Source organism: Gadus chalcogrammus, chromosome 3, assembly GCF_026213295.1.
Source record: "Gadus chalcogrammus isolate NIFS_2021 chromosome 3, NIFS_Gcha_1.0, whole genome shotgun sequence".
Classification (NCBI taxonomy): Eukaryota; Metazoa; Chordata; class Actinopteri; order Gadiformes; family Gadidae; genus Gadus; species Gadus chalcogrammus.
This window is the reverse complement of record NC_079414.1, coordinates 12427588-12455490: the sequence shown is the minus strand read 5'-3', so window position 1 is coordinate 12455490 and position 27903 is coordinate 12427588. Positions and strand designations below refer to the sequence as shown.

Genomic DNA, 27903 nt, shown 5'->3' with positions numbered 1-27903 from the left:
CTCCTCTCCTCTGTGTTCTCCATCTCTGCCTCCGTGCTGTGTGGCTCTCTGAAGAGACACCATGTAGTGATTAAAGTGATGACAATAAAAAGAGACGAAATCCGACAGGCACGGCTTGACGTTTTGGATGTTTTGTTTACTGGAGTTTCAACTGCAGCCCAAATGTAAATGAATAAACGCATACATATAAAAATACACGGAGCGACAACAGACGAGAGGAACACAAACCACAACCAGACAACTTCATATCGGCGGAGCTCGGCATCATTCCACAGCAAAAGTATTGATACACATAATGTTTGGATTAAAGGAAGATTTCATTATGTTATATAAGCACTGGGGTTACATTCTCCGGCGTTTGGTCTATTAGCTGTTTACAAGGTGGATATACGCTTATTTAAAATTAATGTTTTTAATCGCAAAACACAACAATCAGCCCACACAGAGCTAGAAACATAGTCCACAGTCTCAAACCCCGACCATCATACGTGTAATGTTCAATTATGGGTGTCTCAATCATATATTAACATATTGTACACTTAAAAAAGGCAAAATAGTATGATAATAATTATTTTGCCATCTCCTACACTTGTGTGATCTCCTGTTCAGCATTAACGTTTGCATAAAAGGACTTTGCATGTGATGCTTAACAGGACTACAGATGGAATAAGAGAGAGTCTATAAGGTTTACATGAAATATCTACATTCTACAACAGTATGTGAACTCATCTGTTTGCAGGAAGGGCCCAATGCGATCCTCATCGTCTCAGCCTGTTCACACATAGTGGCAGTCAGCGGCAGACCCCTGCTGGGTTTGGACTCAAGTAGGTTTCAGATGTCTACACAGCCATCATGTTTCACAACCTCTGAGAACAGGCGGAGACGTGGTTACCGTGGTTTCCCGGTTTGAATTTCTTTGGATAATGCTGTGAATCATAGTTAGCGATAGAAATAGGACTCGTAAGAAAAGAAGGTATTGCATGGCAATACCTTCAAGACGACCTTTCTCTCGTCAATCCAGATTGAATGTTATCACCATCTCTTGTAGAACCGTTCCCGTCTGTTTAGACAGAGAAAACATCCCTCTTTTCATAACCATCTAAAAAACTTTTTCAAACTGTGAGTAAATAAGGCTCACAGCGGGGACACTCATGTGAAGGAGTAAGTATATACAGGTATTTGACAAACAATGTGTGTATCTGTGAAATATATATTCAGAATTGAAATGAAAACAAAGCGGTTAAACAAGAATATAATCATAGCATTATTTGTGAAATTTACAAAGCACTCAAACCTCGAGAGGCATCTCAAATCCCTCAATTTAAGGTCATTTGATCGAACTTTGCCTCACAATTATCTGGATGAATCCCTTTGGTGAGAGTAGGACTCCCATGCTGGACTACGGTCCACTTCGAGCATTGGGGTTGGTATCCAGGGCTTGAAGGGGAACTGTCACATTCGCTATTTTCTAGTATGGGAGCCTGCGGCCTGCAAGATGAACCGCAAGTTGGACCATTGTGGATGTTAATTGTAAATATGGTAAAAATAATAAATTTGGTAAAATATTTTTCTTGTGTAAAAGAAAGTTGATGTGGCAGAGATTTCTGTTCTCTCTGATTTACAATATAGCCATGCATGACTTCTCCCCTTTAAGGAGGGACCTCCCTGAGGCCTGTCTGGTCTATCAGGCAGGCAGAGGAAGCTCCGTGATCACCAACCTCAGGCGGTAGGGTGACGGAGCGATGACAGATCAAAGGACCCGTGGAGCAGATCTGTCATTGGTGGTGGTCGGACGGAGCTTGACGGTGGCGAATGGGTTGGTCCCCCTGGAGACGGAAGGGAATGAGAACTAGGCTCCGGGCTGGAGTTTCATCACACAACCGCTGGCGATGAGGACACACGCATATGCACACACGCGTACACACGCACACAAGCATGAACACACACACACACACACACGCACACGCACACGCACACACACACACACACACACACACACACACACACACACACACACACACACACACACACACACACAGCATGGCAGTTACCTGGGAAAGAGGGGGTTTTCTGGGCCGGCTGGTGAAAGGTTCTAAGAGAGAGAGAGAAGGAGAGCGAGACAGGCGGAGAGTGTGGGAGAGAGAGAGGGAGAGAGGGAGAGCAAGAGGGAGATGGAGGGAGTGGGAGGGAGAGAAAGGGAGAGAGGGGGACAGAGAGAGAGAGAGAGAGAGAGAGAGAGAGAGAGAGAGAGAGAGAGAGAGAGAGAGAGAGAGAGAGAGAGAGAGAGCGGAAGATAGAGCAAGAAGGACAGGGAGAGAAAGGGAGAGAGGGAGAAATATAGAGCGAGAGAGTAAGAGCGAAAGAGAGTTAGCAGAGTAAGTCTCTAGCAGAGGTCACAGCTGAATATGCCTCCTTAAAAGAACAAATAAATGGCAGGAATTCTTGGACACTGATTAGAGACTATGCGGTGCAGTCCCGCTATCTCAGGGTCATCGGCGCCGCGCTACCTACCGCCTCGGGCAGCGGGGAGACGGGTCTGAAGTCCGCCGGCCCCCTGACGGGACCCTGGAGGGGCGGGGGAGGGGGCGGGGGCGGGGGCAGCTCGCTGTATCTCCTCCTCGCTGGGTTATTGGGCCCGGCGTCCGCGGCTGGCTCCGCCCTTGGCGAGCCGGCTCGCACGTCCACCGAGGCCCGGCGGATGGGCGTGGCCGGAGGCGGGACGTCGCCGTAGCTCTTGCTCTCTGATTGGTCGGCCGCGGTGTCAGCCGGGTCCAGGAGGTTGTTCATGCTGCTGCTCCTCACCGTGGTGTCACTGGGAGGGCAAAGGTCACGCATCGTAACGTAGGATGTTGTGTTCGGTTTTCACACTGCAAGACCGAATCACAGCTTGATAAAGGCAGTACTGCATATTACTAGCAATGTTAGTTGCTAGTAATATGCAGTATTACTAGCAACCAAGTATTACTGCATTTGGGAGATGATCAACCTGACTAAAGTGCTTCTTTCCTCCGTGCTCAAGGAAAGCAAAGAACGTGGCGCTACATACCTGATGGCTAGAGAGTTGACCTGCTCCTCAACAGGGGCCACGTAGGCTGCAGGGAACCAGCCCTGGCTGGAACAACACAACACAGCACCCATCAACACACAACAACGCAACAAAACACAAACACGACACAGCGCCCAACCAATCGACACAGAAGCACAGAACACACAACACATAATAACTCTATTCCATTTCCATTTCACATGTTTACATGATGCACAGTTAATAAGAGGTTCTTTTATACCTGGAGCAAAACTTTAACATGATCACTCACACACACATCTACACACAGAGTATGCTTTCAAATCGAACACACATGCGCACACGCACACAAAGTAAAGCAAGGCAAGGCAACTTTATTAATATAGCACTATAACACAAAAAAAATGGACATGCACCAAGTAAACCCCCCCACACCTGGACCCACCGCAGGTTGGCGTCGGTGCGGCCGTACAGCCAGCCGTTGCGGGGCTCCAGGAGCAGCACGGTGACCGTCTCCCCCCGGGTGAAGGACAGCAGCTTGGGGTTGGAGGAGGCCGGGTGGGCCACCAGCGCCCGCATGGCCCTCCCCGGGGTCAGGCCCAGGGACTCCCCCACCGAGCTGGACCGGGAGCGGCTGGGCAGCGGGGACGGAGCTAAGGCGGGGGAGGGGGGAGAGAGGAGGGAGGGAGAGGGGGAGGGTAGAGAGAGAGGGAGGGAAGGAGGGAGAGGGAGAAGGAGGGAGGGAGGGAGGGAGGGAGGGAGAGGGGGAGGGAAGAGAGAGAGGGAGGGAGGGAAGGAGGGAGAGGGAGGGAGGGAGGGAGGGAAGGAGGGAGAGGGAGAAGGAGGGAGGGAGAGAGGGAGAGGGGGAGGGAAGAGAGAGAGGGAGGGAAGGAGGGAGAGGGAGAAGGAGGGAGGGAGGGACGAAGAGGGGGAGGGAAGAGAGAGAGGGAGGGAGGGAAGGAGGGAGAGGGAGGGAGGGAGTGAGGGAAGGAGGGAGAGGGAGGGAGGGAGGGAGCGATAGGGAAGAGAGAGAGGGAGGGAGGGAAGGAGGGAGAGGGAAGAGAGAGGAGGGAGGGAGAGAGAGAGAGGGAGAGAGAGAGAGAGAGAGAGAGAGAGAGAGAGGGGGGGGGGGTGGGAGGGGGACAAGGGAGGGAGCAAGGAAGCAAGTGAGGGGGGAGGAAGCAAGTGAAGGAGGCAGAGAGGGAGATAGGGAGAGAGAGAGAGAGAGAGAGCGAGAGGAGCAAAGGAGGGAACGAGGGAGCGAGAGAATATTTTTCAGCTACTGTAAATGGAAACATGGAAACGAGGTAATAAGGAACCCAAATGAATATGTTTTAGTAAAATTCCAAACAGCCTATTGTAAACATTACGATGGCACGCAGATGCAGTTGTCGTTGTACATCGCCAATAAACAGCCGCAGCCTCCACCAGCGCTGCAGTCAGCCCACCTACCTCTAGAGGGCACTCTGCCCAGGGCCTGCTGCTCCCTGCGTGCCCAAGACATGTCTTCATCCCTGGCCACCGTCTGCAGCAGGGAGCTCACCGACCCGCGCAGCTGGATGGATAAACACCAACCACCACCATCAGACTCTTCAGCACGCACACTTGCCTCTCTGAGGGCCTCCACACACTTTTGAACCTATTATCAGATGTTATATGACAAATGACGCAACGACGTACCTGGGCCTCCTGATCTGCAGGCGTGGGCGTTCGAGGTCTGGCCCCTTTGTTCTCGTTCATTTTCTCCTTCCACCCGTCGGCCTTCTGCTGCAGGGAGCCGCCTGTCTGGGGACGAGAGAGAGAGAGCGAGAGAGAGAGAGAGAGAGAGAGAGAGAGAGAGAGAGAGGAGAGAGAGAGAGAGAGAGAGAGAGAGAGAGAGAGAGAGAGAGAGAGGTGTTCCTCTCGTTTCTTTCCAAGGTTTCTGTGATTGGACCACAAGTATGAAAGCCCCCTGTATTTAGCTGAAAGAGGCTTGTCTGTGTTCAGCTGTGTGCTGGCTAGTTGCTAGTGAGTTAGATATGAGTCTAGCTGGGCATCTGTGCATAGAATTCATCATGGTATTGTAAGGTGAAATGTCAATAACGTGTACCACATGGCCAACATGGGTGTGGCGGCAATGAGAGACTCACTCCATTGTGGAACTAAAACACACATTAAAATACAGGGATTCATTCTGTTCCTTGACCACATCAAAAGCACTCATGATAATACAGTGATTGTCTGAGGGGGTTGCCTTGTTGATGTGGAATAGCAGTGATTGGCTGATGGGGTGGCCTTGTTGATGGGGAAGAGCAGTGGTTGGCTGAGTGGGATCTACCTTATTGATGAGGAAGAGCAAGAATTGGCTGATGGGGTTATACCTTGTTGATGAGGAAGAGCAGTGATTGGCTAAGGCCACAGTGCTTCTCGGCAAGGAAGCGGTACCTCCTCTCCTCCTCCTTCAGGATCTCCTGCTGGCTCTGCCTCAGATACTGCATGTATTCACTGTTCTCCTGGACACAGGGGTCAGTGTGCGCTAGTATACGCAAGAACATGAGTATGTGTGTGTGTGTGTGTGTACATATATATATCTATATATAGTATTTATTTGTGTGTGTGTGAGTGTGTGTGTGTGTGTGTGTGGGTGTGTGTGTGTGTGTGTGTGTGTGTGTGTGTGTGTGTGTGTGTGTGTGTGTGTGTGTGTGTGTGTGTGTGTGTGTGTGTGTGTGTGTGTGTGTGTGTGTGTGTGTGTGTGTGTGTGTGTGTGTGTGTGTGCGCGCGTGTGTGTGTGTGTGTGTGAGTGTGAATTTGTGTGTATTAATGCCTCTAAGCATGTGTATTTGTCTGAGCATGTGTATTTGTCTGTCAGGGTGTGTGTGTGTGTGTCTGTGGGTGTGGTGGATGGTTGGTTCAACCGAGTCAGGTGGATTAGACTCTGGGGATGGGCTGCACACTGCACACCTGGGGTGTACTCTGTGATCAAGGCCCACAGGATAAACCATCCATCACTCACACACTCAGCAGGGCTCAGACACATCAGTATTCAATCCCTCGCTCTGCAGGATACAAACGTTTCAACCCTCCAGTAAACCGGTTTTCTACAACATTTACCCGTTGGGAGAGCCCAGTGACGCCACCTAGGTGGAGTGTGTCAGGGTCACCTGCTACAGTGGACTTGTAGACTGGTGTGTGTGTGTGTTACAGCTTAACGTGTGTACCAGTGAGTCCCTGAAGGTCCCTCGTCTGAGTTGTTTCTCGAGGGCCTCTGCTTGGTTCCTGACCTCCAGCTCATACACCCTGCGGCTGCCCTGGACACACACACACACACACACACAGACACACACACACACACACACACACACACACACACACACACACACACACACACACACACACACACACACACACACACACACACACACACACACACACACACACACACACACACACACACACACACACACACACACACACACACACACACACACACACACACTCACACACACACACACAAACACACACTCACACACAAATACAAACACACACCATGAAAGCCATGCTTATTACAAGCCTCCACAGTACTCAAAACACTAGGGTCAAACTGAGGACCTCATTGCAGACTCACATCCATGTATTCCTCATCCAGCTTCACCTTCTTCTCCATGGCCTGCAGAACCTCGACCTGGAACCAGCGGAACTGCAGCAGTGGAAATACACCCGGCCCCCACAAGTCATGAACAGGAGGATGTGTGTGAATCCACATCTCAATAACGAGCTGGGCGCCTCTGTTTGATCATACTGCTGATCCACCTGGGGCTCATTGCTTTAGTACGCGGTCTCTCATGGCTCCCTGGGCTCATCAGGGAATATGCGCTGTTCATCTGCAGAACGGTTTAGAGGCAAACCCCCACTGAGGTCTCCCGTAACACCGACCTTGGTGCTTCTGACAAACACTGATCAGGCAGCAGGATTTACTACAGCTGTCACGGACCAACCTCACTCAATTGTATTTGGAAAACATGTGGAATAGGGAACCCTGATTTTCCAGGCATTTAAAATATTCAGTCAAAGATGTGAATAAGGGTGTGTAAGAGTCAGTGGTAGAAGTGACTCAAGGCCAAGTCTAGTGCAGAAATGTACCGACCACGCCTTCCATCTCTGCTGTTAGCCGCCTCTGAGTCTCTGAGATCTGGACCAACACATCTCCTGTTGATGGAAGACAGAAAAGCTGATTTCAATCATATGGAAACCAAACCACATACCAATCCATGGAAAACTGGGCTGTTGTACGAGATTACGTTTTTGACCTTTGTTTATACTGTAAGTATAGTACAGAAGATGGTGTTATCTAAATAAACGTACATTGAATCCAGACAAAGCCAGGGGTTAAAGGATGCAGGTTGAGGCAGGCGTGGATTAGGGGCATGTCGCTGAAGGATACCTTAACGGTAGGCTGCAGACTTCGGCCACTCGGCTGGGAACCTGACCACTACACTACCCTTCCCTATGATGTTGTACATACATCTGTTCCAGCAACAAAATGTGTGAATATTTGAAATCTTTGAGATCACTAATTTGTGAAAGCAAAGCAAATTTTAGATCAAAAGTTGTACATTTGTAGAATATGAATAGTAATGTATTAGACAATTTCCTTGATGGTTACATAATATGAAATCTGTTACTAATTTCCAATATTAACATGAAACATAATTCATTTTTATGAAGAATCTGTCAGGGCAGGGGGGGTTAGTTTGCCTGTTTAAAATGCTCAGTGCAGTGCTGAGCCTGTCAGTCGCCACGGCCTGTGAATGAGATAATGAACGGAGTGTTTCTGAAAGGTCGCTCGCTCTATAATTCATCGCCGGTCACATGATACGCCGGTAGTCTGATTATGTGGAGTCTCCCTGACCTTCTCCTCAGCTGGTCATCCATACACAACCACGTGGGAGTGGTCTGTGGGCGGCCGGGTCTCTAAATTAGCATTGTGCTTAATGTATAATTATAATGTTAGCATACTACTGCAAACAAAATGCTAAATTAGCACCTAGGTGAATGCTCCCAAAGGTCAAAGGTTGAGTAAAGCTATGTGAAAATTGACATTTCTGGGAGTACTGGGGGTTGATGTTTTTCTGCTTCGTGATTAAATACTTGGCTGTTGTGAACATGAGGACAGCTAAACTCAATTAATAAACAATGGTTCAACAGACCGCAGGACACGTTGATCACACACACACATACACAAAAGCACACTTACCGAGTGAGCGGGAGGAAAGTGTGTGCATAGCCTGTTCTCCCATTTTGGCCACAGCACTGAAGTACGCTTCACTGCAAACTCCCAAGGCTGTGACACCCCCCCACACACACACACACACACACACACAACAACACACACACACACACACACACACTCACACGCACACACACACACACACACACACACACACACACACACACACACACACACACACACACACACACACACACACACACAACAACACACACACACACACACACACACACACACACACACACACACACACACACACACAGACACACACACGCACACGCACACAGGTACACACACACACACACACACACACACACACACACACACACACACACACACACACACACACACACACACACACACACACACACACACACACACACAAGCATACAAAGAAAGATAATAGGTTATGTATTTAAAAAATCTTATAATAAATTTAAAAAAAAATCAGATAATAGCTTCTAGTAGTCTTCATGAAGGTTGTTAGTTTTTTCTTTTTGCATAGGCCTATAGTTGCTTTTACTGAATTGTGCTGTATGTATTGATTCACTAATATCTTTGTTTGTATTTGTTATGTGTAATGTATTTTACGACTGAAGCATGGGTGAAAGCCCAAGTCTAATATTCCACTTTGTTGGACAACAAATGTAATCTTGAACTGAAACACAGGTGCCTTAAACTCAATAACAATGAACCGCCATAACAACGTCCGTTCCTTATCTCACCAATCAATCCCTTTTTACACCACCACCAACCGATCAGAACAACCCTCCTGGCGGCGGTGGTTCCTGACACGTGATAGGCTGCTGAGGACTTTCCAGCAACCGGGCCGGCTGCCAGTACGGCTATCGCTTTACCGGTCGGCCCGGCCGTGCCTGTGACTGAAGACCCCTTCCTGAGTTGGATCGGCCTGAGAGGCCCCATGAATAATACACAGCTCCGCCAATTACCCCCTGCACCACTGCCGATAGGGCCGCTGCCCGGCCCACAAAGAGCAGCGGAACGGGGGCTCCGGCCAGCATACCCAATGAGCGAAACGGGAAACCGCTCCTTCTTCCACCGCGTGGAAAATGTGTAATTACCCATTTCTTATTGACTTTTCTGAAATATTTAGATGTCTACGTTGGTGTGTGCGTGCTTATGTCTTGCTCTGAGATAAGTTAGTTCAGGTGTTAAAGGGATTGTTTTGTGTTGCCTGGTATTTAGTACTCAGTGTATGTTCTATATGCAGATGGTGCTGCGTGTGTTCATCACTAAGATAACAATATATTGAGTATTTGTTGAATATTCTACACACCTAAATTGGGCTGTTCTGTTCTACTTCTGATTTAAGCGTCTTAGAGTACCATATTAAGCGCTATATACATTTTATTTATTATTATTATTATTATTATTTATAATTACTTCATGGAGAATTTGTTTAGTTTTTTTGTGTGAACAAAGTACATGTTTCCCACCTTGAAAGGCCTTGACATAGCTGTTCCCTAAAGTAACCAGATTCTGAAGTCCTGGGTTGAACTGGTCCATCAAGTTCTGGAAAGAAGACAGAAAACAGACATGAAGGAAGGCAACCCATAGCCCATGCACTATGAACCATTTCCAAAAGCAATGCATAGCTGTAGGTATACGAAACCTGGTATTACATATGAAGTCAACCGAAACAACCGTAAAAATACACTCATCTTAAAATAACATCACCAGCAACAGTTGGATGCACAAATAAAAGGCCAAATAGCATGAAACAGAGAAGTCAACGTTCAGTCTTTTAAACAGCACTCACCGAGTACACAGATAGGGTCGATTTGTGTAGTAGATCGCTGGTTCCAGACATGGTGACTGATGCAAGCTTGAATTAAATGTAAACTTGCTAAAAAATAAATAACAAATACACAAACGCTATGCCAAGTAGGTCAACAAAAAGTGTCCGACTTCTTTCCAGCGGATTCCCAGCTTAATTTAGGACAGTGAAAGTCACCTTCACTCGATCAACAAGCAAAGTAATAGTAGCACCGCTCAGTCCATGTAGTTACTCTACGGCTATGGTTTCTCTCCTGGCCCTTTAATGTCCACCTGAGGCAGACTCATCAGACAGATAAAGGCACTTTCACTGCCATCCCTGCTCAGCTTCTGGTGAAGTCTCCGCAAGACACGATTAAACTTCGGTGAAGTGATAACTCGGCACTTTGTTTCCTCTCTCTCTCTCTCTCTCTCTCTCTCTCTCTCTCTCTCTCTCTCTCTCTCTCTCTCTCTCTCTCTCTCTCTCTCTCTCTTTCATCTGTTAATACACCTGTGTACTCCTGTCTCAGCCACTTTGGGAGAGAAAGAGAGAGAACAGGAGAGAGAGCGAAACGCGAGAGAGAATGGGAGTGAGAACGAGACAGAGCAAGAGAGAGAGACATAGAATGGGAGCAAGATGGAGGGATAGAGAGGGAGGGAGAAAGGGAGGGAGGTAGAGAGGGATCTGAGAGAGAGACGTGGGCACGAGAGAGAGAGAGAGAGAGAGAGAGAGAGAGAGAGAGAGAGAGAGAGAGAGAGAGAGAGAGAGAGAGAGAGAGAGAGAGAGAGATCCATTGGCAGTGAGAGGGGAGGAGGGTAGCGAGGCAGGTGTCATAGATAGGGGCCACAGCCAGGTGAATAATTCATGGGGGCCCTGAAAGGAAAGGAGAGAGCAGGCCAGAAGCAACACTGTGAGAAGTGCAGAACCTCGCTGGACAAAGAGACCTGGGCCTCTCTGTGGTAGAGCCATGTATTATCACCATAATTCTGTTAAATGTAGACACATCATGCACACAAAAGGCTAAAGAGTTGAGATAGCACCGCTCACACGGGATTCCATCAAAGAAGGCAAATCTCAAGGCGACCTATTCATCAACAGACAAAGAAATGCTGTGTTGTGTTCACTGACACACAAGCAACGTTTACATAAGATACCTTTTTGATTAAAGCCACAGGATTCACTCTATTCATGTGGCTCCTAATAATTATGTTTCCTTGCTTTCCACGTTTGAGGGCTTGCCTTTCATATTTACTTTGGAAACTCGTTCTGAATTATAAAATACAATATTAAAAGAAAGAAGTCTGGTAATATAAAAAGTTATATTTTTAATTAAAATATTCAAGAAATACAATTACAGTGACGTGAATCTGACAGTTTGATTCATGACTAGACAAATAGGAGCAGCAGGGGAAATTTTTCCTTTCTTCAGAGTGATCATCCAAGATCCAAAGTTTGGTTCTCAGATGGATCAACTTGTCATGTAGCAAAATAACACTTGCTTTTCAACCTAAATATTTCTTTACACCTATACTTAATTTGCCTAGTTACCACATAAATATACCTGCAATTCAACAACTATTCAACTATCGACCAATCACATCTCACTGACACCTCTGCGTTGTCATCCTCCTATAGGCTCCTCCCCCAGCGCCATCGTGCCCCCCAGTGTGTCTCCATTTAGGACATGTCATCATAGATGACCACCTCGTCCCCGGCTCCGCCCCTGGCTCCGCCCATGGTGCCGGCCCCGCCCCCCTTCTCCTCCAGACAGCGGTTGACGGCCCGCAGAACGACGGTCAGTCGTCGGTCCAGCGCCGCCAGATGGGGCTCGGCGAGGAGGGGCGTCGTGGCAACGGACAGGGGGTCCCGGCCCAGGGACTCTCTCATGACATCACTGAGGCGGAAGTGCGGGAGCGCCAGGAGGCGGAGCCGCAGCCAGGTGGAACGACGGATCCTGAGGGAGAGAGAGGGAGAGAGGGGGGTGGAGGGGGGGAGAGAGAGAGGGGGATGGAGGGAGAGAGGGGGGTGGAGGGGGAGGAGGGAGAGAGAGGGGGATGGAGATAAACAGAGGGAGAGGGAGAGACAAAGAGGGAGAGGGAGAGGGAGAGAGAGAGGGGGAGAGGAGATTGAGAGATTTATGGGGGGAGAGATCATGATCACACAACACAAACTTGTTTCGTGCTTTCTCTCTGTCTCTTTTAAATAAACACAACATTTATGACACAAATTAGATTTTTAGGATTAAAAAGTATTGTACCACAGCTGAATAGCTTTCATAATCCATCTTTCATCCTCACCTGCAGCACTGTCTGAGTGGAGCTAAAATAGATGGCTCGTCTTTAGAGTGGCGTCCGAACCTGGGAAGGGGGACAGGGTCAGTCTAACTTCATAAAGAGAAGAATATACAGTATCCAGATGGAGGGGAATCCATCCGTGATCAGGATGACTCACGCCCTGCCGTTGTCCAGGTGCAGCAGGAACGTGTCGTTCCCAAACTTCTCGAAGGTCTCGTAGTGGTGTCGGTCCATGTTGCCTGGAAAAAAGAAAATCTCTAGCGTCAACTTCAGCTAATTAATATAGTTTCAAACATGACGATGAATATTGTTTCAAACATTACACTGAATATAGTTTCAAAGAGGATACGACGGCTGGCTCCATCGTATCCATAGCAACTGAAAAACCACACTCCACCAAACACTTGAAAGTATTCTTTAATACAGCAAACTTCATCATCTTTATTGAAAACATCAAAAGGGAGTCCATAGAATAGAATGCAGATACATTCATCATTCTTCACGCACTCATAGACACACACCCCTTTGACCTTCAAGCACATGAACCAAACTTACTGCATTCCGTTAGCACTCTCTAACCAGTGGCCACTTAAAGCACTTTACAATATTGCCTCACATTCACCCATTCAGGCTCACATTCACGCAACAATGGCGGTGTCAACCATGCAAGGCGACAGCCAGCTCATCAGGAGCAGTTAGGGTGAGTTGTCTTGCTCAGGGACACCTCGACGCTCAGCTAGGAGGAGCTGGGGATCGAACTAGCAACCTTGGGGTTGCCAGTCAACCCGCTCGACTTGCCAGTACACAACAAACATTACACGACATATGACGGACATCGTTCCACATGGATTAATCCAGATCGGCCGTGGGTCTAGCCGTGAGTGCACGTCAGAGGGTGCTGACCAGCCGGACCCGCCTGAGTCGACACCACCTGGGGTCCAGCTCCGTCGCCAGGGGCACCCAAGTCAGGGGCCCGTGCCCTCCTCCCTCCACGTAGAGCGGGCAGCGGAAGAGGCAGGACAAGGGCCCTGCGTCGGATCCCAGCGCGTCCGACGGATCGGGCGGGGTAGCGCTTCCCCGGGAACGGTCGCTATGACGACCGACATGCCGCGGTGTGACGCGCAGCATGGGCAAGGGGCACGAATGAGTGGACGCCGAGTCCCGCACGGCTCCCAGCCTGGTGTCCCACAATGCACCTCTCAGCTGGAGGCCGCACAGGTGCACGCTGCCGGGCGCAGGAGCCGGAGAGGAGTTGGGGTCACTCAGTACCTGTGATTAAAGTCGTCCAATGGTCAGCTGGGGAATTTAATATGTGCGACATCCTAGCTGTTAGCCGGCTAGCCGTGCTGCTATCTAGCATGGTGGCTACTGGAGTTACATCAAACGGAATTCATACTTTATCGTGCCTTCCACCAACCAATTAAAAATAATTAGCCATTCATGGATTGCAGTTTGATGTGTGGGAAAAAGTCTTCTAGACAAAAAAATTATTTTATTTCTGTTATCACTAAAAGACAGTGTTATTTTAGTTAAAGTGACAAAATGCCAAACATTAATATGTTGACATTTAAGACATTTAACCTTGTTTAAAATAAAAACCAAAACATTATCTGGGTTCATTTTCCCTTTAAATGTGCCTCCTTCCAATGTAAAGCACCCTGAACGGCAGTGTGTCTGAAAGGTAACCGCATCGAAGGGCCTCACCTGAGCCCCAGGGAGGCTTCTCTCTCCCTCCGTCATGACCTGGAAGTCCAGCGTGAGGTGGCTGGGCTCGGTGTTCCTTCGCTGGGCCCCCTCTCTCAACACCGCCGCCAGGAAGCCCCGGGGGTTGGCGAACGCAGACAGCCGGTACGCGGCGGGCGGGTCAATCGCCTCGGCCCCGCCCCTCAGGTACGTGGCAATGTGCTCCGCCTTTCTCTCCAAACGGGACAGATCGCCGTCGAGGAGGGGATCGCGGCGTCCCTGCTGGCGCCGGACGCATCGCGCCAGCAGGGACGCCTGCAGACCCCCGAGTGCGGCCCACTCCGCCCACAGGAAGTCCTGGATCGGACCCCCGGCCGGATCAACGATTGCGTCCTCGTCTGTGCGGCGAGGAGCGCGAAGGCGGTCGTCCAAAGCCGCGAGTCTCTCCGCGAAGGACCGACCGGGGCGGTCCTCTGGGGTCCCGGAACGTGGTCCCGGTACTCCCTCTCCTCCGCCGGACGGGGCGTGGCTGAGGCGCAGGAGCGTGTGAAGGGTGTGGGAGCGGGTCCGGAGGGAGGCCTCCGCCTGCTCAGGGCTGAGGCCCAGCGGCGGGGGGTCACTGGGGTCCGTCACGCTCCAGACACGCCGCTCCACTGAGTGAAGGAGTCCTGCGGTGTCTGAGGGGGGGGAGAACGTGGAGAACCGGGGACAGCAAGCGATTCATTACTACAAGCGTGAGATAGTCATCGGATGTTTGCATCATAGTGTTTCTAGCCAAAGCTAATTTACGACACTTGTTCCTATTGGGGCTTTTGGTAAAAAATAATAATATTACAGATTAACATTATTAAAAAGTAAGAAAATGGCGATGAATTAAAATGGAAAAACTAAAGAAGAAAAAAGAAGAATACAGAGAGATACAGAGGGCACACTGGAAAAAAACTAAGCAAGCATGATTGTTACTCAATAAGCCACAATTTTGTGTTTCTTTTGAAGATGTCAAATGTAGGGATACATTTCAAGTTTTCTGGCAGTGAGTTCCATAATTTTGTCCCTTTTACTGAAAAGGCAGTTTGAGCTAAATATGTTTTGCAGAAAGGAATACTACAATTGCCTTTTGACAACTGTGTTGACGCCTTTGTATTCTAGTGTTTTGGTTTGGTCTGAGGGTATATATAATTTCATCTGATCAACTCAATATAGAGCCCTGTTTGTGTGTGTGCGAGTGACTGAGTAAGTGAGTGTGTGTCTACCATGGTGTTGTGGGAGGGGGTCTATGATGCTGAGGAGACCACCAGGTCCCCCCCAGCAGGGCGGCGCCACCGGACTGAGGAGACCCCTGGCCACGCAGCCCACCTCCTCTAGGTCCTCGGGGTCAGGAACATGGCCGCCATAGACCACGCCCACTGCATCGCCAACAGGACATAAATGATGGACCTCGTTTTCCATTGTCATTTGTATTTTGTTTATGCGCAAACTGTAACACGATCAAGAGTGCTTGAATCACAAAACGCATACACCACAAATATGATGAGGGAATGACGATAATATAATGATAAAATAACCAGGATCAATAAATGAAACATATATAATTGTTTTAGTTCCTATATATGTATGAATTTATATTTCCTCTTCATAATTGCGTGATTTATTCCCCTACCCAGGTTCTCTAGAGCGTCCATCTTGTCGTGGCAGCGTCCGGAGACCCGTGAGAAGGCTTCCACCAGGGTCAGGAGGTCTTCAAGACCCCTGGAGAGACACAGCACACACTCTCATCATTGGGGTTTACACTGTAACACTTTCCCATGATGTGGCTTCAGGACATCATTTTTTCGGCTTTTTCGGTAGATTGTTTGTGTCAGTATGGGCTCTTATCTATACATGCAGTGTTTGTATATGTTAAAGCAGCATTTCGTTTTCATCAACTTCACACACTCAACAGAGGCTCCTGGGGTATTAGAGTGAGTCTATCTTGTATTTAATGGTGTACGTCGTTATTGAGCCAAATTAGCAAAATGGGTGAAGTACTGCAGTCCAAATTAACAATATTGGAAGGGTCCTCAACTTCAAGTTGAACAGCTATTGTATACCTTTGCAATTTATATATTCTTTGATTTCTAAACCAGCTCATGTGGCATCCGTCCTACAATCCTCCTGGGGTCTAAACTGTCTGCATACTTCAGATGAAAGAGTAATCCGTGGTTTTAGCCCGGCTCCGGTGCTGAAAACACGCTTTCCGTTTAGAGGACCAGATCCATGAGGTGTGTTTTGTCGGGGTCCTCACCAGCCCCCCACCCCGGCGCCCACCCGCCCAGAGGGCCGGAGGGCACCTCTCTGCTGCAGGACGGCATGGAGGAGGGCGCAGCGGAGCAGGAGGGGGGGCTCCAGGCCGCCGGGGGGGGGGCCCGTCGGGGGGCACAGCACTGTCCGCAGGGCCAGGCTCAGCTCCTCCCTCAGGTCCCAGGGGGGGTCACAGACCACCGGCAGCCCACGCGCCCGCACAGAGGCTAAAGAGGGGATCACGGCGGTGTTATGGGGGAGACCTTGTGGGTAGGGCTGCCAAGTTTTGGAAAAAGTATGTGTTGTGTTATACAATATTTAATTTTTGCTTTGGCTTTGCATGGCATTCAGATTATACAGAGCTGTTTGGTGGCGAATTTAATGTGATTTTTTTTTTTGTGTGTTGCCTTTTGTTATGCCAACAATTGCAAAGCACTCTCGATAAGTATCTGCTTTTCGTCTTTTCTGTTACCAGACAATTCAATACAACGACAAGGACATTGCCGTCCTTGCAATGAAATCGCATTTTTGCTGGCAGATTTTTTCCGTTGTGTTCTACGACTAGCGTGGGCTTTGGTTGTCTGATCATAAACTGATCAACATGAACGGTGATGGTTGTTCGCTGTGAAGGCAGAGCCTGCATGTCACTCCCTAGCAGCAATCTGTATCCAAGAACCCTTAAAACAGAATAAATTGTGTTATATCAGACAGACTTTCAACAGAAAACGATTTCCGCAGCCCAGTTGTGGGCGCTCTGTGATCGTAATGTGATGATATTGTGATAATGTGGGAAGGGGTGGAGGAGGGTATCGTGGTTTTACGTTTGTGAACATTTATTATAACAATAAATGGGTTTGCTACTACTTACTACTTCAAACAGAATCCATTGTATAAACATCACAAGAAACAACCAACAAATAGTCCATAGGTATAAATACAAATATGTAAATGGTTGTGCGGTGAAGGTTGCCGGTCCTACCGGGCACGGAGCCCCGGGCTGCCCCACGGGTGATGAACCACAGCCTGAAGAGAGGGTGGGACGGCCCCCTGGGGGGCTGCCCCTCAGTGCTGGGACCCTCACACTGCTCTCCTTCTACATGGGGGGCTGGTCGTTTCAGGAGGAAGGGGATCCAAAATACAATGAATTCAATCAATTAAATTCATTTTTTGCAAATTATTACAAAAAAACTGTTTCATCATCTCACATCACAATGACATCATTGTGTTGGGGCGGCTGACCTTTATGGGGCGAAAACAGCTGATTGATATAAAAAAGCACTTTGTCGTCCCATTGGTGGAGCAGGTGACAGTGGTTAAAAACCAGCCAATGGCCTTCTGTTACAGCTCTACCCAGTGCTGAGAGAAGGTAGTCCCCGTCCCGCTGAGCAGCCAATGAAACGACTTCCACATGAACCTTTAGAAAATGTTGCATGCATTGGAGCAACAGTTATTCAAATGCATTTTTATTTTGTTAAATATATTTTGATAAAATGTGACATAAAACGACATCAATGCATCACGCTGTACCTCTTTGGTGTGCTCCTGCTGGCCGGCCAGCAGCCTCAGCAGATGAAGGGGGTTCACCCCGCCCCCCACGCTGGGCAGGGTGAACACCACGGGGCCCCGGTGGCCCGTCAGGAAGCGGGAGAAGGCGTCGGGGCGGCGGGTGGGCCCCGTGTCCCAGGCCGGCCCCAGGACGGAGGTGGCTAGGTCCTGGGCCACGGGCCCCAGGGTCCCGGGGAGCAGCGTCCTCCAGAGCAGCCCTTGCTGCAGGGGGCTGAGGTGGCCGTGGGAGGGGCGCGCCGCCGCCCCCTCCGCCGCCGTGCGGGAGGGGCCGAGGCGCAGGTACTCTCGCCACTGGCGAGGGGCGGCGGCCAGCGAGGCCAGCAGGCCCCGGAACGCGGGCGCCCGCTCCAGGAGGGACAGGTCGCCGTGGAGCTCCGCCGGGACCCAGCGGGGCGGCGTGCAGCGCCGTGTCTCCGCGGGCGACGCCGAGGTCAGACCCACGCCGCGCAGGCCGCGGAGGAAGGCCGCCTCCTCTGGGGCGGAGCCGAGCCCGTGGTGGAGCAGCGTGGCCGTGGCGGCCAGCACCTCGAGGACCCGGGCGTGGCTCTGGGACAGGCAGGGCCGGTACAGCGCCAGGAGACGGCCCACCATGCCCAGAGTGGCGGCCGGCACGCGGCCCTGTTCCGGCGCTCCGCCCGGGCCGCCCTCCCAGCTCCACCAGCCCTCCCAGCTCCACCAGCCGTCCGGGTTCCCCGGGTCCTGCGGAGCCTCCCTGCGCATGGCGCTGACGTAGGCCTGCAGCGTGAAGCGGTAGGCGGGGGAGAGGCGGGAGACGGCCTGAAGGACCCGGTAGAGGAGGGCAGCCAGCGCTGCCGCGCGGCGGGCCGGCCCCAGCAGGGAGTCCAGGCGCCGCAGCTCGGTGACGAGCGGCCCCTCCCGGGCCCGGAGCTCCACCGACGTCCCCCGACACGCTAGCAGGCGTGGGGGAAAGCAGGGGTCTTCTGACAGCGGGGGGGGCGACGCGAGGATGTAGTCCATTAGGGCGACCTGGAGGGAGGATGACGATGATTATAATGATGATGATGAAGACAATCATGATGAAGGTCAATGACCACTTGATCTCACAGTGTTGAGTGACAAATGGTTCTTCTGTCTCACTTTCGACACGACAATGTAAGAGATACGGTTAATCTTTCCCTCTACTGTCAACAACGTCTGAATTTACATTTCAATCCCACCACTCTTTGTTTAAAGATATACTAGTTTAGATATATTTTTGTTTTTGTTCTCGGCAGATGCTTATCTTACATTTTGTATCTCTTTTTAATGATTCTACTGTTCTGTAATTCTATAAGTACTGAAAACATTTGGGATTGAATAATCAACCTATCCTTTCTTATGTTTCCTCGTCTCATCTCCAGACTAAGTGGTTTGCAGGTGTGCGTGGGTTCCCATCACCTGCTCCTCCCTGACGCCTTCCTGCAGCGTGCGGAGCTCCTTCTGGACAGCAGAGTGCTGCCGGACCAGCGGCTCCAGAACCTCCCGGGGCAGCAGCCTCCCCAGCATCAGCTCCTGGAGTTGGGCCGGGCCGGGAGAGACGTCCACCACCCTGACCGCAAGCAGCACCGACGGCTGGATCTCTGTCGCAGACCGCGGGGGGCCGGAGTGTTAGACGACCCCCGCCTGTTCCCTTTTGGTTACTATGTGCTGTGATGTTGGTTTTGATGATGTCTCGCCTCACCGTGGAGTAGTCTGACAGGCAGGCCGGTGCAGAGGACCAGGTTGAAGTCCGGATGGGGGGGCGGGTCCTTCTTCCCGGGCCCCGTGGGACCACCATCACCCCCGGCCCCGGAGGACCGTTGGTTCCTGACCAACCTGGCCAGGAGCTCGGGGCTGGGGACGGCCCTCTCCACGTGAGACACCAGGACACTCAGACCTACGGGGGACGGGACCCCACAGGGGAACAGCGGGGGGTTTAGTTATACAGACACAGACTGGATACCTCACCATCACAGCTGTGAGTGGAATAGGTCACCTCTCTCCTCAGCAAAGTCCAGCTTGTTGATCAGCCGGGGGTCGTCAGCACAGACCACCAGGTCGTACTTCTCTTCTGCACATAAATCCCTGGTTTAGTTTTTCATGGTATCTATATTTATCGTTTCAGATTCTAAATAAGCATTTGCCGATTTTATCCAGAGCGAATTACAGTGAACTTCCTAAAAAAACCCTTGGGATAGTTTCCTATCCTAAGGGTTGGGTCGGAACCTGTCGCACCCACCTGACAGAAGCCAGTCTGGGGGGCCGTCCTCTTGATCCCAGCCCTGGGCGTCAGCCAGCAGGGGCCAGAAGAGGGCGGGCCGGGGGTCCCTGTGGCCCCACAGCAGCAGACTCACCACCAGCTGGTCACAGGACGACTCCGCCCGGTGTGGACGGGCACCCAGCGCCCGAGACAAGGCCCCCTCCAGCCTCTCGGCCAGGGGGATGCCGGTCCACGGCGGGGGGTCCGGAGCGCTGGTCTCAGAGTGTGTGAACAGCGGGGCTCTAGGGTCCTGGGGCTCGGGGTCTAGGCCCCCCGTCTGACACAGGAGCCTCCACTTTCCCAGCAGCTCCGTCCGCAGTGCGGGGCCGAAAGGGCCCAGGTAGCAGACTATGGCCGCCATGAGGAGAGCGTCTCCTGGGAGGGTCCGGCTGTTGGACTGCCCCTCCTGGGGAGAGATGGAGCAGGGAGGATGGTACATTCACTAAAACCAAGACGCAAACGGACGTGGACCTCATTAGATCCGAGGGTTACAGAATATAAAAAGGGGTTACAGAGGTTGGCCCTTGAAAGTGTGGAACACTTATTTGCAATGGTCACCTTGATGTTATAAAAAACACTTTAAAAGACACATCTCCATGTGTGTATGTTTTTTCCAATTGAATGTTATTATATTTTTTTCTGTCTTTATATTGAACTTCTTGTGTTTCATTGCCGTTAAATCTGCTCTCTTGAGCACTGTCTCAATCAGTGCTGTAGAAAAATGATTACCGTATTTTCCGCACTATAAGACGCACCGGAGTATAAGCTGCAGCAGCTAAATTGAATGATGCTTACATATATAAGCCGCACTGGAGCCCGCCGCTTAAAGGTGGGTGGGCGCGGACCGGGCATAGAGCCCATCGAGTTAAAGTTGGTGGACTGTACCCTGTAAAATCCATAGATTTAGGAGGTCCCCTAGTGGCCGTTAGCTATAAAATTAAAAGATTAGCCGCACCGTTATATAAGCCGGAGGATTGCAAAATGGGAAAAAAGCCGCGGCTTATAGTCCGAAAATTACGGTACTTTGAATTTTTGCTATCACATTTTCACAATCAGTTCTAAGTCCTCCATCTATTGATCTATGGTATGTTTATACCATAAAAAAACAGAAACTCACCTGGGCCTCAGCCGTCCAATCAGCGAGATGGCTCGCAGTCATCGCCACGGTGACCGCCAACCGCCTCTCCTGCTCCACCGCCCCCGCCAGCCTGGCGTTCTCCCCCTCCAGGTCTGAGCGAACGGCCGTCAGCTGACTAGTAAACGCCACGATACGCCGGCGGCCTTTCTCCTCTCGCTTCCTGTCCTGGCCCAGGCGCCGGCGCGCCTGATTGGCCAGCTCCAACAGGTGGCCCCGGCGGGCCTCCAGCGGGACGGCCCGGCGCCGGGCGAGGGCGCCGCTGTACACGGCCCGGGACCAGCGGCACAGAGACTCACAGGCCCGGCTCACCTCCCTCGCCGCCACGGGCAGGAAGTAGGGGGCGGCGACCACCTCCCCCAGCTGCCGAAGCTGGCTGTCACTCAGACTGCTGCGGTCGAAGAACTCCAACTCCTGGGGGATTGGACCAATCAGGAGAAGCTGATGTTATCTTGAATGATCTCTTCATCCATTATCCTTTGGTTGTTATTCAGCTTATGGATAATGAGCTCATTTGAGAAAGCTAGAAATATGTAAAAGTATGTATGTGTGTAAAACCTAAATGAAGTGAGAATTATTGTAGTATTGCTATTCAATTGAATTATTAATTCATACATTATTATTATACAATTGAATTATGATTATCCTTATTCACATATATAAACTACAGAAACTATATATGCTTCACATCTCGACAGGCTGAATGTGTTGTTCCTTTAGCAGCTTCATTAAGTGTGACTGTGCAGAGTGCTTGATTTGTTACTGCAACAATTAGCAGACGCTTTCATCCAAAGCATACTTAGACGCACACTTAGTCATTCATGAGACGGCAGAGGTGAGAACTCTAGCTCCGGAAGGCTTAAAGGGGAACTGGTTAGTGAGGCTAAAACCCAGAACCTTCCAGCTAGATTGTCTATCGCCTTTATTGGCTCTGTCTACTGTATGGTAAATGGCAAATGGACTGCATTTATGTAGCACTTTTATCCAAAGCGCTTTACAATATTGCATGACATTCACCCATTCATGCACACATTCACACACCGACGGCGGAGTCAACCATGGAAGGCGACAGCCAGCTTGTCGGGAGTTAGGGTTAGGTGCCTTGCTCAAGGGACACCTCGACATATGAGGAGCCGGGAATCGAACTAGCAACCTTGTAGCTGCCAGCCAACCCTCTTGAGCTCCTGCCACTCCTGTCTGCCGTCTATGTCTCGACGACCGACTACGGCTACGTTCATCCCTTTAGCCTGTCTGCTTCCTTCAGCGCTGGTGGCTGTAGCGGCGGTGGAACCCGACCCGTCTCCACACCTCATAGAAGTCGTGCTGTCCCAGGAGCTGCCTGGCGCTGTCCCAGCTGCAAGGCCGGTTGAACAGCAGACACAGGGCGTCCAGCACCCTGACCACGCCCTGCGGGGGGTCCCTGTAGCTCCGCACCTCCTCCAGGTCCCCCACCCTGAGGCACTGCAGGGCCCCCAGGCCGGAGAGCAGCAGGGGACGCTCCTGGGGGTGGGGATGGCGGTAATGGGAGACGAAGGAATGGGTTAACAAGAGAGGCGGACGCACAAAAGCATGTTTTGGTTTCTATTTTGAACAAAGATGTTGGCGATCTGGGATCCCGCTAGACTGGGTAGCCCCGCCCATTCTGCCAGCGATTTGAATTCGCCCTGCAGAAGGGTTTGGAGAGGAGCAATACATTTCTTTCTGCTTCCGATACGTTTTTGCGGGAGCCAATCACCAAGCTGTTTTTTCCCCCTGGCGCGTTATTGGCTGGTTTAACACATTGATGACAGGGAAGCGACGGAAAGCAGATAATTGCGTACAGAGTCATTTGAACTAGGCCCATTGATCAGGCCTCTTGTGCTGAAGAAAAGGACAGCAGCTTCCCCAGACCAACGTGCAATCTACGATTGAGCTTGGTCTGGCAATAGAAAGGCTAGGATCCCGCAGCCCTGTTCATAGTTTACATTTAATAGGGGATTTATTATTAATTAGTTGATTGAAACCTTCACAGACACTTTGTTACAGTTATCATTCCCTATATTTGAGCTTGTCTGCTGTCATATTTATGATTATTAATTGTTGGTAATTTTTTTAAAGTTTGATTTGTGAGACTTAGTTAAGTCTTACATCGATACTTATTGATGCTGGTGGGTCTTTTTTTTATGAGATAAATGAATTAGCACCTATGCATGCAGTCCTATGCATATTTTCTGAGAGAGCAGATGGGAATTTTACTTAAGACATTATAGTGGACATGTTTAATTTCCTTTGTTAATTATTTGCAAATTTCTTTCTGTTTGGGGACCGTCTCAGAAGTCTGTGTGTATGTTCTGTGACAGACAGTCAAATTTAACTCCATTGAATTACAAATATTCCATGATCATGAATTTGAAAAGATCCTAGTTTTCTTCCTCTTAGTGATGTGATTGGTCACTGTACATCCTCTTAGTAGGTTGGAGAATGTGATGGTCGCTGTACCTCCTCTATGTGGGTGTCTATCTGCTCCTGGAGGAGGCGTCCCTGCTCCTCCAGCTGGTGCAGGTTCTGCTCCTCCACCCCACACCTCCTCCTCTCCTCCTCACATAGCACCTCCTCCGCCTCCATCTCCCTGAGGAGTCCCTGCTCTCGCTGGGGCGCACGGACACAGACACGGCGAGCTAAGAGTTTATCCTTTGTATTGTCATAGTTTGTTTTAGTTTGGTGGTATATATCAAGACGAAGATGGAGATTAACATTAGCAACTTGAAAGAGGGCAGAGTAGCCATTAGCTACTAATTTTTTTATTTTCTTTATTCCTACAAATGTATTTCTTTTTTTTCTCTTTTTTCTTTGTGCATAGTTAGAGTAAGCAACGTAATATATGTCCTAGACTCTAGAGTCAAGAGTCAGGGCATCCGTTTCTGAATGTATACACAGAGTTGACGGCTGTTGTTTACATCTGATAAGCAATACCTGCTGTAGTTTCCCAACTTCCTCCTGCAGTATTTCCACTTCCTGTTTGTGCTGCAGAGCGATGTTGTTCAGGTCCTCTAGGCGGGCCAGAGATCTTCCCACTCTGAATAGAGAAGCACAGTCCTATTTAGTTTGGGAAGAGCATGTAAAAACAGTATGTGCCTGCCCGGGGGGAAAAGATGAGACTGAGCTCATGAACTAAATCTAGCACATTCACATTGACGGGGATACCGAAATGTTGATGAATGTGCACTGCACCTGGTAAATTAATAAATAAATACATAAACAATCCATACTTGGGGGACACAAATCTATGTTCCATCAACCCTCATTAAATATGTAGAGCCAACGGCAAGAATCATTGTTAGGGCTTTTACAAGGAGTTTACAATCAATACAGCAGGTGCAATGACTTGGCTGTCACTGCTGCCTTTATAAATAAAAAAAGTACTATCTTGCCAAAAAGGTCAGGTTTGAATTGATGTTCCTCACTCACCTTTCGGCTCGCCTGAGTCCTTGATTGCGGAGCAGGTCCCCGAGGTAGAAGAAGTGTGCGATGAACTCCAAGTAGGTTCCCGGGCTGAAGGGATGGGTTCCTAGGGAGACGGCTGCGTAGTGACACGCGGCCAGGTGGATCGATGCCATGGCCGACGACAGACTGGCTGCTAGAGCTGCTTCATGAGGACACAGGGGACACACTTATACGCACAGAAACACTTCCGCCAATCAATTTTAGAATAATATAAATTCTCCAATAAAAATCTAAATGGCAGCACTGGCCAGTTAAATTGTTAAGGGTAAGGGGCCACTAATGGTTAAATGTCTGCCCAGTGCCGAATATACATGCAGCACTTTGAATGCCAAGTACCAATGCACTAAGGTGCTATATTATGCTTTGTATTTTACACAGCGCAACACTAAGCTCAATAACAACACAACCTGGATGGAGACGGAAATACACCAGGCGTGAACGTACTCTCTGCGTCCAGACGGGAGAGGAGAGGAGTGTTGGTGAGATGGTGGGCAGCGGTCTCCACCAGGGCCTGTCGGGTCCAGGGCTGGTAGAGCTCCACACAGCAGCCCAGGCTGAGGGCCCGGCCCAGCCCAGCCTGGGGGTACAAAGAGGTCACACACTCAAACCTACTGCATGTAGTTCAGGGTTCTCCCCAAAAAATGCAAAAGTGAAGCGGACATTCAAACATTTTCGATCTATTTATTTTGCTTTTCATTTCTTAAATGGTTAAATTTGAGACATAACACAGTTATATATGCTGGCATACATAACTGTTTAAATTCTGCGGTTTTATGTGATTTTTTTTACTGCTGGCATACATAACCCCCCCCCCCCCCCCGCCTCCTCCCGACTGTTTGCATGAGTGGGTAGAAGGGTGTTCACGACCATGTAAAAAGGTCCCTGGGAGAATCTTGCAGCCTATTGGACAACTGCTCGGGCTTAAATATAGACACCTAAATAATATATTGTGTGCCTGTAAAAGGAAAATATAATCACATTGGTGTCTGAAGCGTTATCTGCAGGTAGGTCAGGTCTGTCTGGGCAGAGTGGCATCAACAGGAAAACGTGCAAGCTCCTCTGAAAGTGCCTGAAAAACCTGCAATAAAACCCAATGAACAGCAATGTTTGATCAGCTCATCCCCCCGAAACATCTTAAATTCAACTCAATCATTATAAACTATAACTCGTGAATCTATGAAATCATTCTTAGGTCATTCAGAAAAGTGACTGAAAAACTGGTTGATATTTCCCTTCCAGGTGCTTAATTTTTTTAATATTTAAAAGGCATAGCATGGAAGTTCTAGTTGAATCTGTCTCTTACTCCTGGATAATCTGTCCGCGTATGTGTCTTCTAAGTGGCTCCTTGGTAGCAGGGACTCTGGGGACGAGCTTGGCCCACTCCCGGCCAGAGTACAGCCCTTCCCCAGTGCCGTGGCTCATCAGCCCCAGCACCCGGTCTCTCAGGGTCTGACTGACGTCTTGGTGGACCAGCATCACCACATCCCTGCCTCCCCCTCCCCCTCCTCCTCCTCCTCCTCCTACGTGCCTCCCTGCCTGCTTCAGGATGTGATCCAGCGTCTCCTCGTTACCGCTGTGAACCTCTATCATCGGACAGCCGGCGATGCGGGCGGCAAGCCGCACGTTGGTCCCGCGCCCCGTCGCCCTGGCCGCGGCCAGCAGGACCCCGTGGCCCCCGGGGACCAGCAGGGCCCTGAGGATGTGCAGCAGCTGCAGCGCCCTCTGTCGGTGGATGAAGTGACTGGAGGCGATGCCCCCTCCGCTCGCCCCGGCGTGGCCCGGCGTCGCCTCTCTGAGCGTTGCAGATAACCTTCGAGTGAGTTTGTCTAGCGGTTGCTGCTGGTAGGAGAGTTGGAGTCCGGGGTCGTCTCCTTGGGCCGTGGAGCGAGCCGTTATGGAGAGGCCGGGGCCGTAGGTTATCTGATCCATAGAGTCCACCAGTTGCTGGATGTATTGTGCCGGAAGAAGAGGTGGGATTGCCCTTGACTTGTCAGAGTCACTGCTTTCAGGTTGAGCGGATTGTTCTGTTGCGATATGAACCCTGTTACGTTCTGATTGACATAGTGGTTTTGGCTCTTGTGGTGGAGAAGGCGTTAAGGGTCTACCTTTTGCTATGTTCAAATCTTTTGAAAGGGATTTTTCAGCTTCTTCTGCCTCTTCATTTTGATTTAGTTTTGTTCCTTCATAACACAAGTTGTCCTTCAACAAACTATCTTCCGTATTGTTATTGGAAATGATGCTGACCTCTTGGTTTGCTGAGTCACAGCCATTCGAAGTGTTCAGACTTTGTGGGGTTTGCAAAGAAACCACAGCCTCCAATGGTGCAGGCAAGGCTTCACTCTTTTCTTCTCCAGTGCCTTGAATATCTACACTGTGATTGGCTGTCTGAAAGGTTCCTGTTGTTCCAGGGCTGAGTGGTATCCCAGTGAGGAAAGCACCAAGGGTAGATGTTTCCTCTGACTCAAGCGCATGGTTATCTCCGATGGCTCCACAGGTGAAAAAGGTCTCAGATGCCCTGGAGATCAGCGACAGCAGCAGCTGGCTCTCCTCCTCACAACCCAGCCGGTCACCGAAGGTACGCAGACACTCGTGCCCCCAGAGATGGGTTATATCGAGAAGGGTGGCGAGGGACTCCGACGGGACACGAGGACACCAGGTCTGCCCGGTCTGGGAGACAACAAGCTTGTGTGTCTGACTCTGCGATTGGCGGCAAAGAGTCATTCCCCGAAAGATCTTTTGCAGGTCTCGATGAGAGAACATGAAATGAGGCCTTTGCTCTGTGAGGGGGAAGTGTTCACACACGGTATGGTACAGTTCTTTGGTAGCGGAGATGATGCAGCGTGCCATATCAACAAAGCTGGGCACATGGGGCACATCTTTGAGCCAAAGCCTCAGCATAGGAACGTGGATTGAAAACAGGACCTCAACCGAGAGCGTGGGGAGGACGAAATTGGAGAACAGGCGCAGGAGACGGGCACTGAGTCCGTGACTCCCCTTGGAAGAGGAGAGGCAGGTGGCCAGGTAGTTGACGGATCCCGACGCGAACAACTTAATGTGAGTGCCGTCGGGCGCCAGGGCTCCCCCTGTGGACATACTCAGTCGCAACGTCTCCAAAGCCATGGATGTTTTTCCTAAACGAAGAACAGGAGCAGCCA

General features: G+C 50.2%; 3 protein-coding genes across 3 annotated transcripts in view; all 3 read right to left on the bottom strand.

Annotated features, from left to right (window-relative positions):
• Positions 1-125: 125 nt before the first annotated feature.
• Positions 126-10122, bottom strand: baiap2l2b (BAR/IMD domain containing adaptor protein 2 like 2b). Its single transcript, XM_056586311.1, has 14 exons — positions 10072-10122; positions 9749-9824; positions 8259-8345; positions 7149-7210; positions 6630-6701; positions 6223-6312; positions 5386-5517; positions 4706-4810; positions 4478-4580; positions 3471-3678; positions 3047-3112; positions 2503-2812; positions 2052-2092; positions 126-1826 (listed from the first exon to the last, which is right to left on the bottom strand). Exons 1-14 carry the CDS (start codon positions 10120-10122, stop codon positions 1751-1753), a joined length of 1479 nt encoding a protein of 492 aa, XP_056442286.1. The 3' UTR covers positions 126-1750.
• A 1308-nt stretch (positions 10123-11430) lies between these two features.
• LOC130380042 (extracellular serine/threonine protein kinase FAM20C-like) overlaps positions 11431-27903 on the bottom strand; it is a 38961-nt gene continuing 22488 nt past the window's right edge. Inside the window, exons 10-12 of the mRNA XM_056587224.1 lie at positions 12520-12601; positions 12366-12425; positions 11431-12022 (exon numbers count right to left, since the gene is read on the bottom strand). Coding sequence (XP_056443199.1) covers positions 11746-12022; positions 12366-12425; positions 12520-12601 — 419 coding nt within the window. The 3' untranslated portion in view covers positions 11431-11745. The remainder of the gene's footprint in view (positions 12023-12365; positions 12426-12519; positions 12602-27903) is intronic.
• LOC130377399 (dynein heavy chain domain-containing protein 1) overlaps positions 12770-27903 on the bottom strand; it is a 31253-nt gene continuing 16119 nt past the window's right edge. Inside the window, exons 24-43 of the mRNA XM_056584508.1 lie at positions 26052-27879; positions 25727-25826; positions 25193-25325; positions 24713-24890; positions 24218-24320; positions 23744-23893; positions 22574-22765; positions 21248-21679; positions 20110-20536; positions 19867-19941; positions 19573-19767; positions 19290-19471; positions 17853-18878; positions 17565-17739; positions 17305-17430; positions 16330-16552; positions 15706-15794; positions 15299-15451; positions 14067-14722; positions 12770-13631 (exon numbers count right to left, since the gene is read on the bottom strand). Coding sequence (XP_056440483.1) covers positions 13251-13631; positions 14067-14722; positions 15299-15451; positions 15706-15794; positions 16330-16552; positions 17305-17430; positions 17565-17739; positions 17853-18878; positions 19290-19471; positions 19573-19767; positions 19867-19941; positions 20110-20536; positions 21248-21679; positions 22574-22765; positions 23744-23893; positions 24218-24320; positions 24713-24890; positions 25193-25325; positions 25727-25826; positions 26052-27879 — 6824 coding nt within the window. The 3' untranslated portion in view covers positions 12770-13250. The remainder of the gene's footprint in view (positions 13632-14066; positions 14723-15298; positions 15452-15705; positions 15795-16329; positions 16553-17304; positions 17431-17564; positions 17740-17852; positions 18879-19289; positions 19472-19572; positions 19768-19866; positions 19942-20109; positions 20537-21247; positions 21680-22573; positions 22766-23743; positions 23894-24217; positions 24321-24712; positions 24891-25192; positions 25326-25726; positions 25827-26051; positions 27880-27903) is intronic.

Excerpts from the sequence above, each read along its gene's own strand:
- baiap2l2b (XM_056586311.1), bottom strand. The coding sequence starts at position 10,122 with ATGTCTGGAACCAGCGATCTACTACACAAATCGACCCTATCTGTGTAC. Across the intron at positions 8,346-9,748 it reads CTATGTCAAGGCCTTTCAAG|CCTTGGGAGTTTGCAGTGAA; the intron begins GTGGGAAACATG and ends GGGGTGTCACAG. Across the intron at positions 6,702-7,148 it reads CAGCAGAGATGGAAGGCGTG|TTCCGCTGGTTCCAGGTCGA; the intron begins GTCGGTACATTT and ends CCACTGCTGCAG.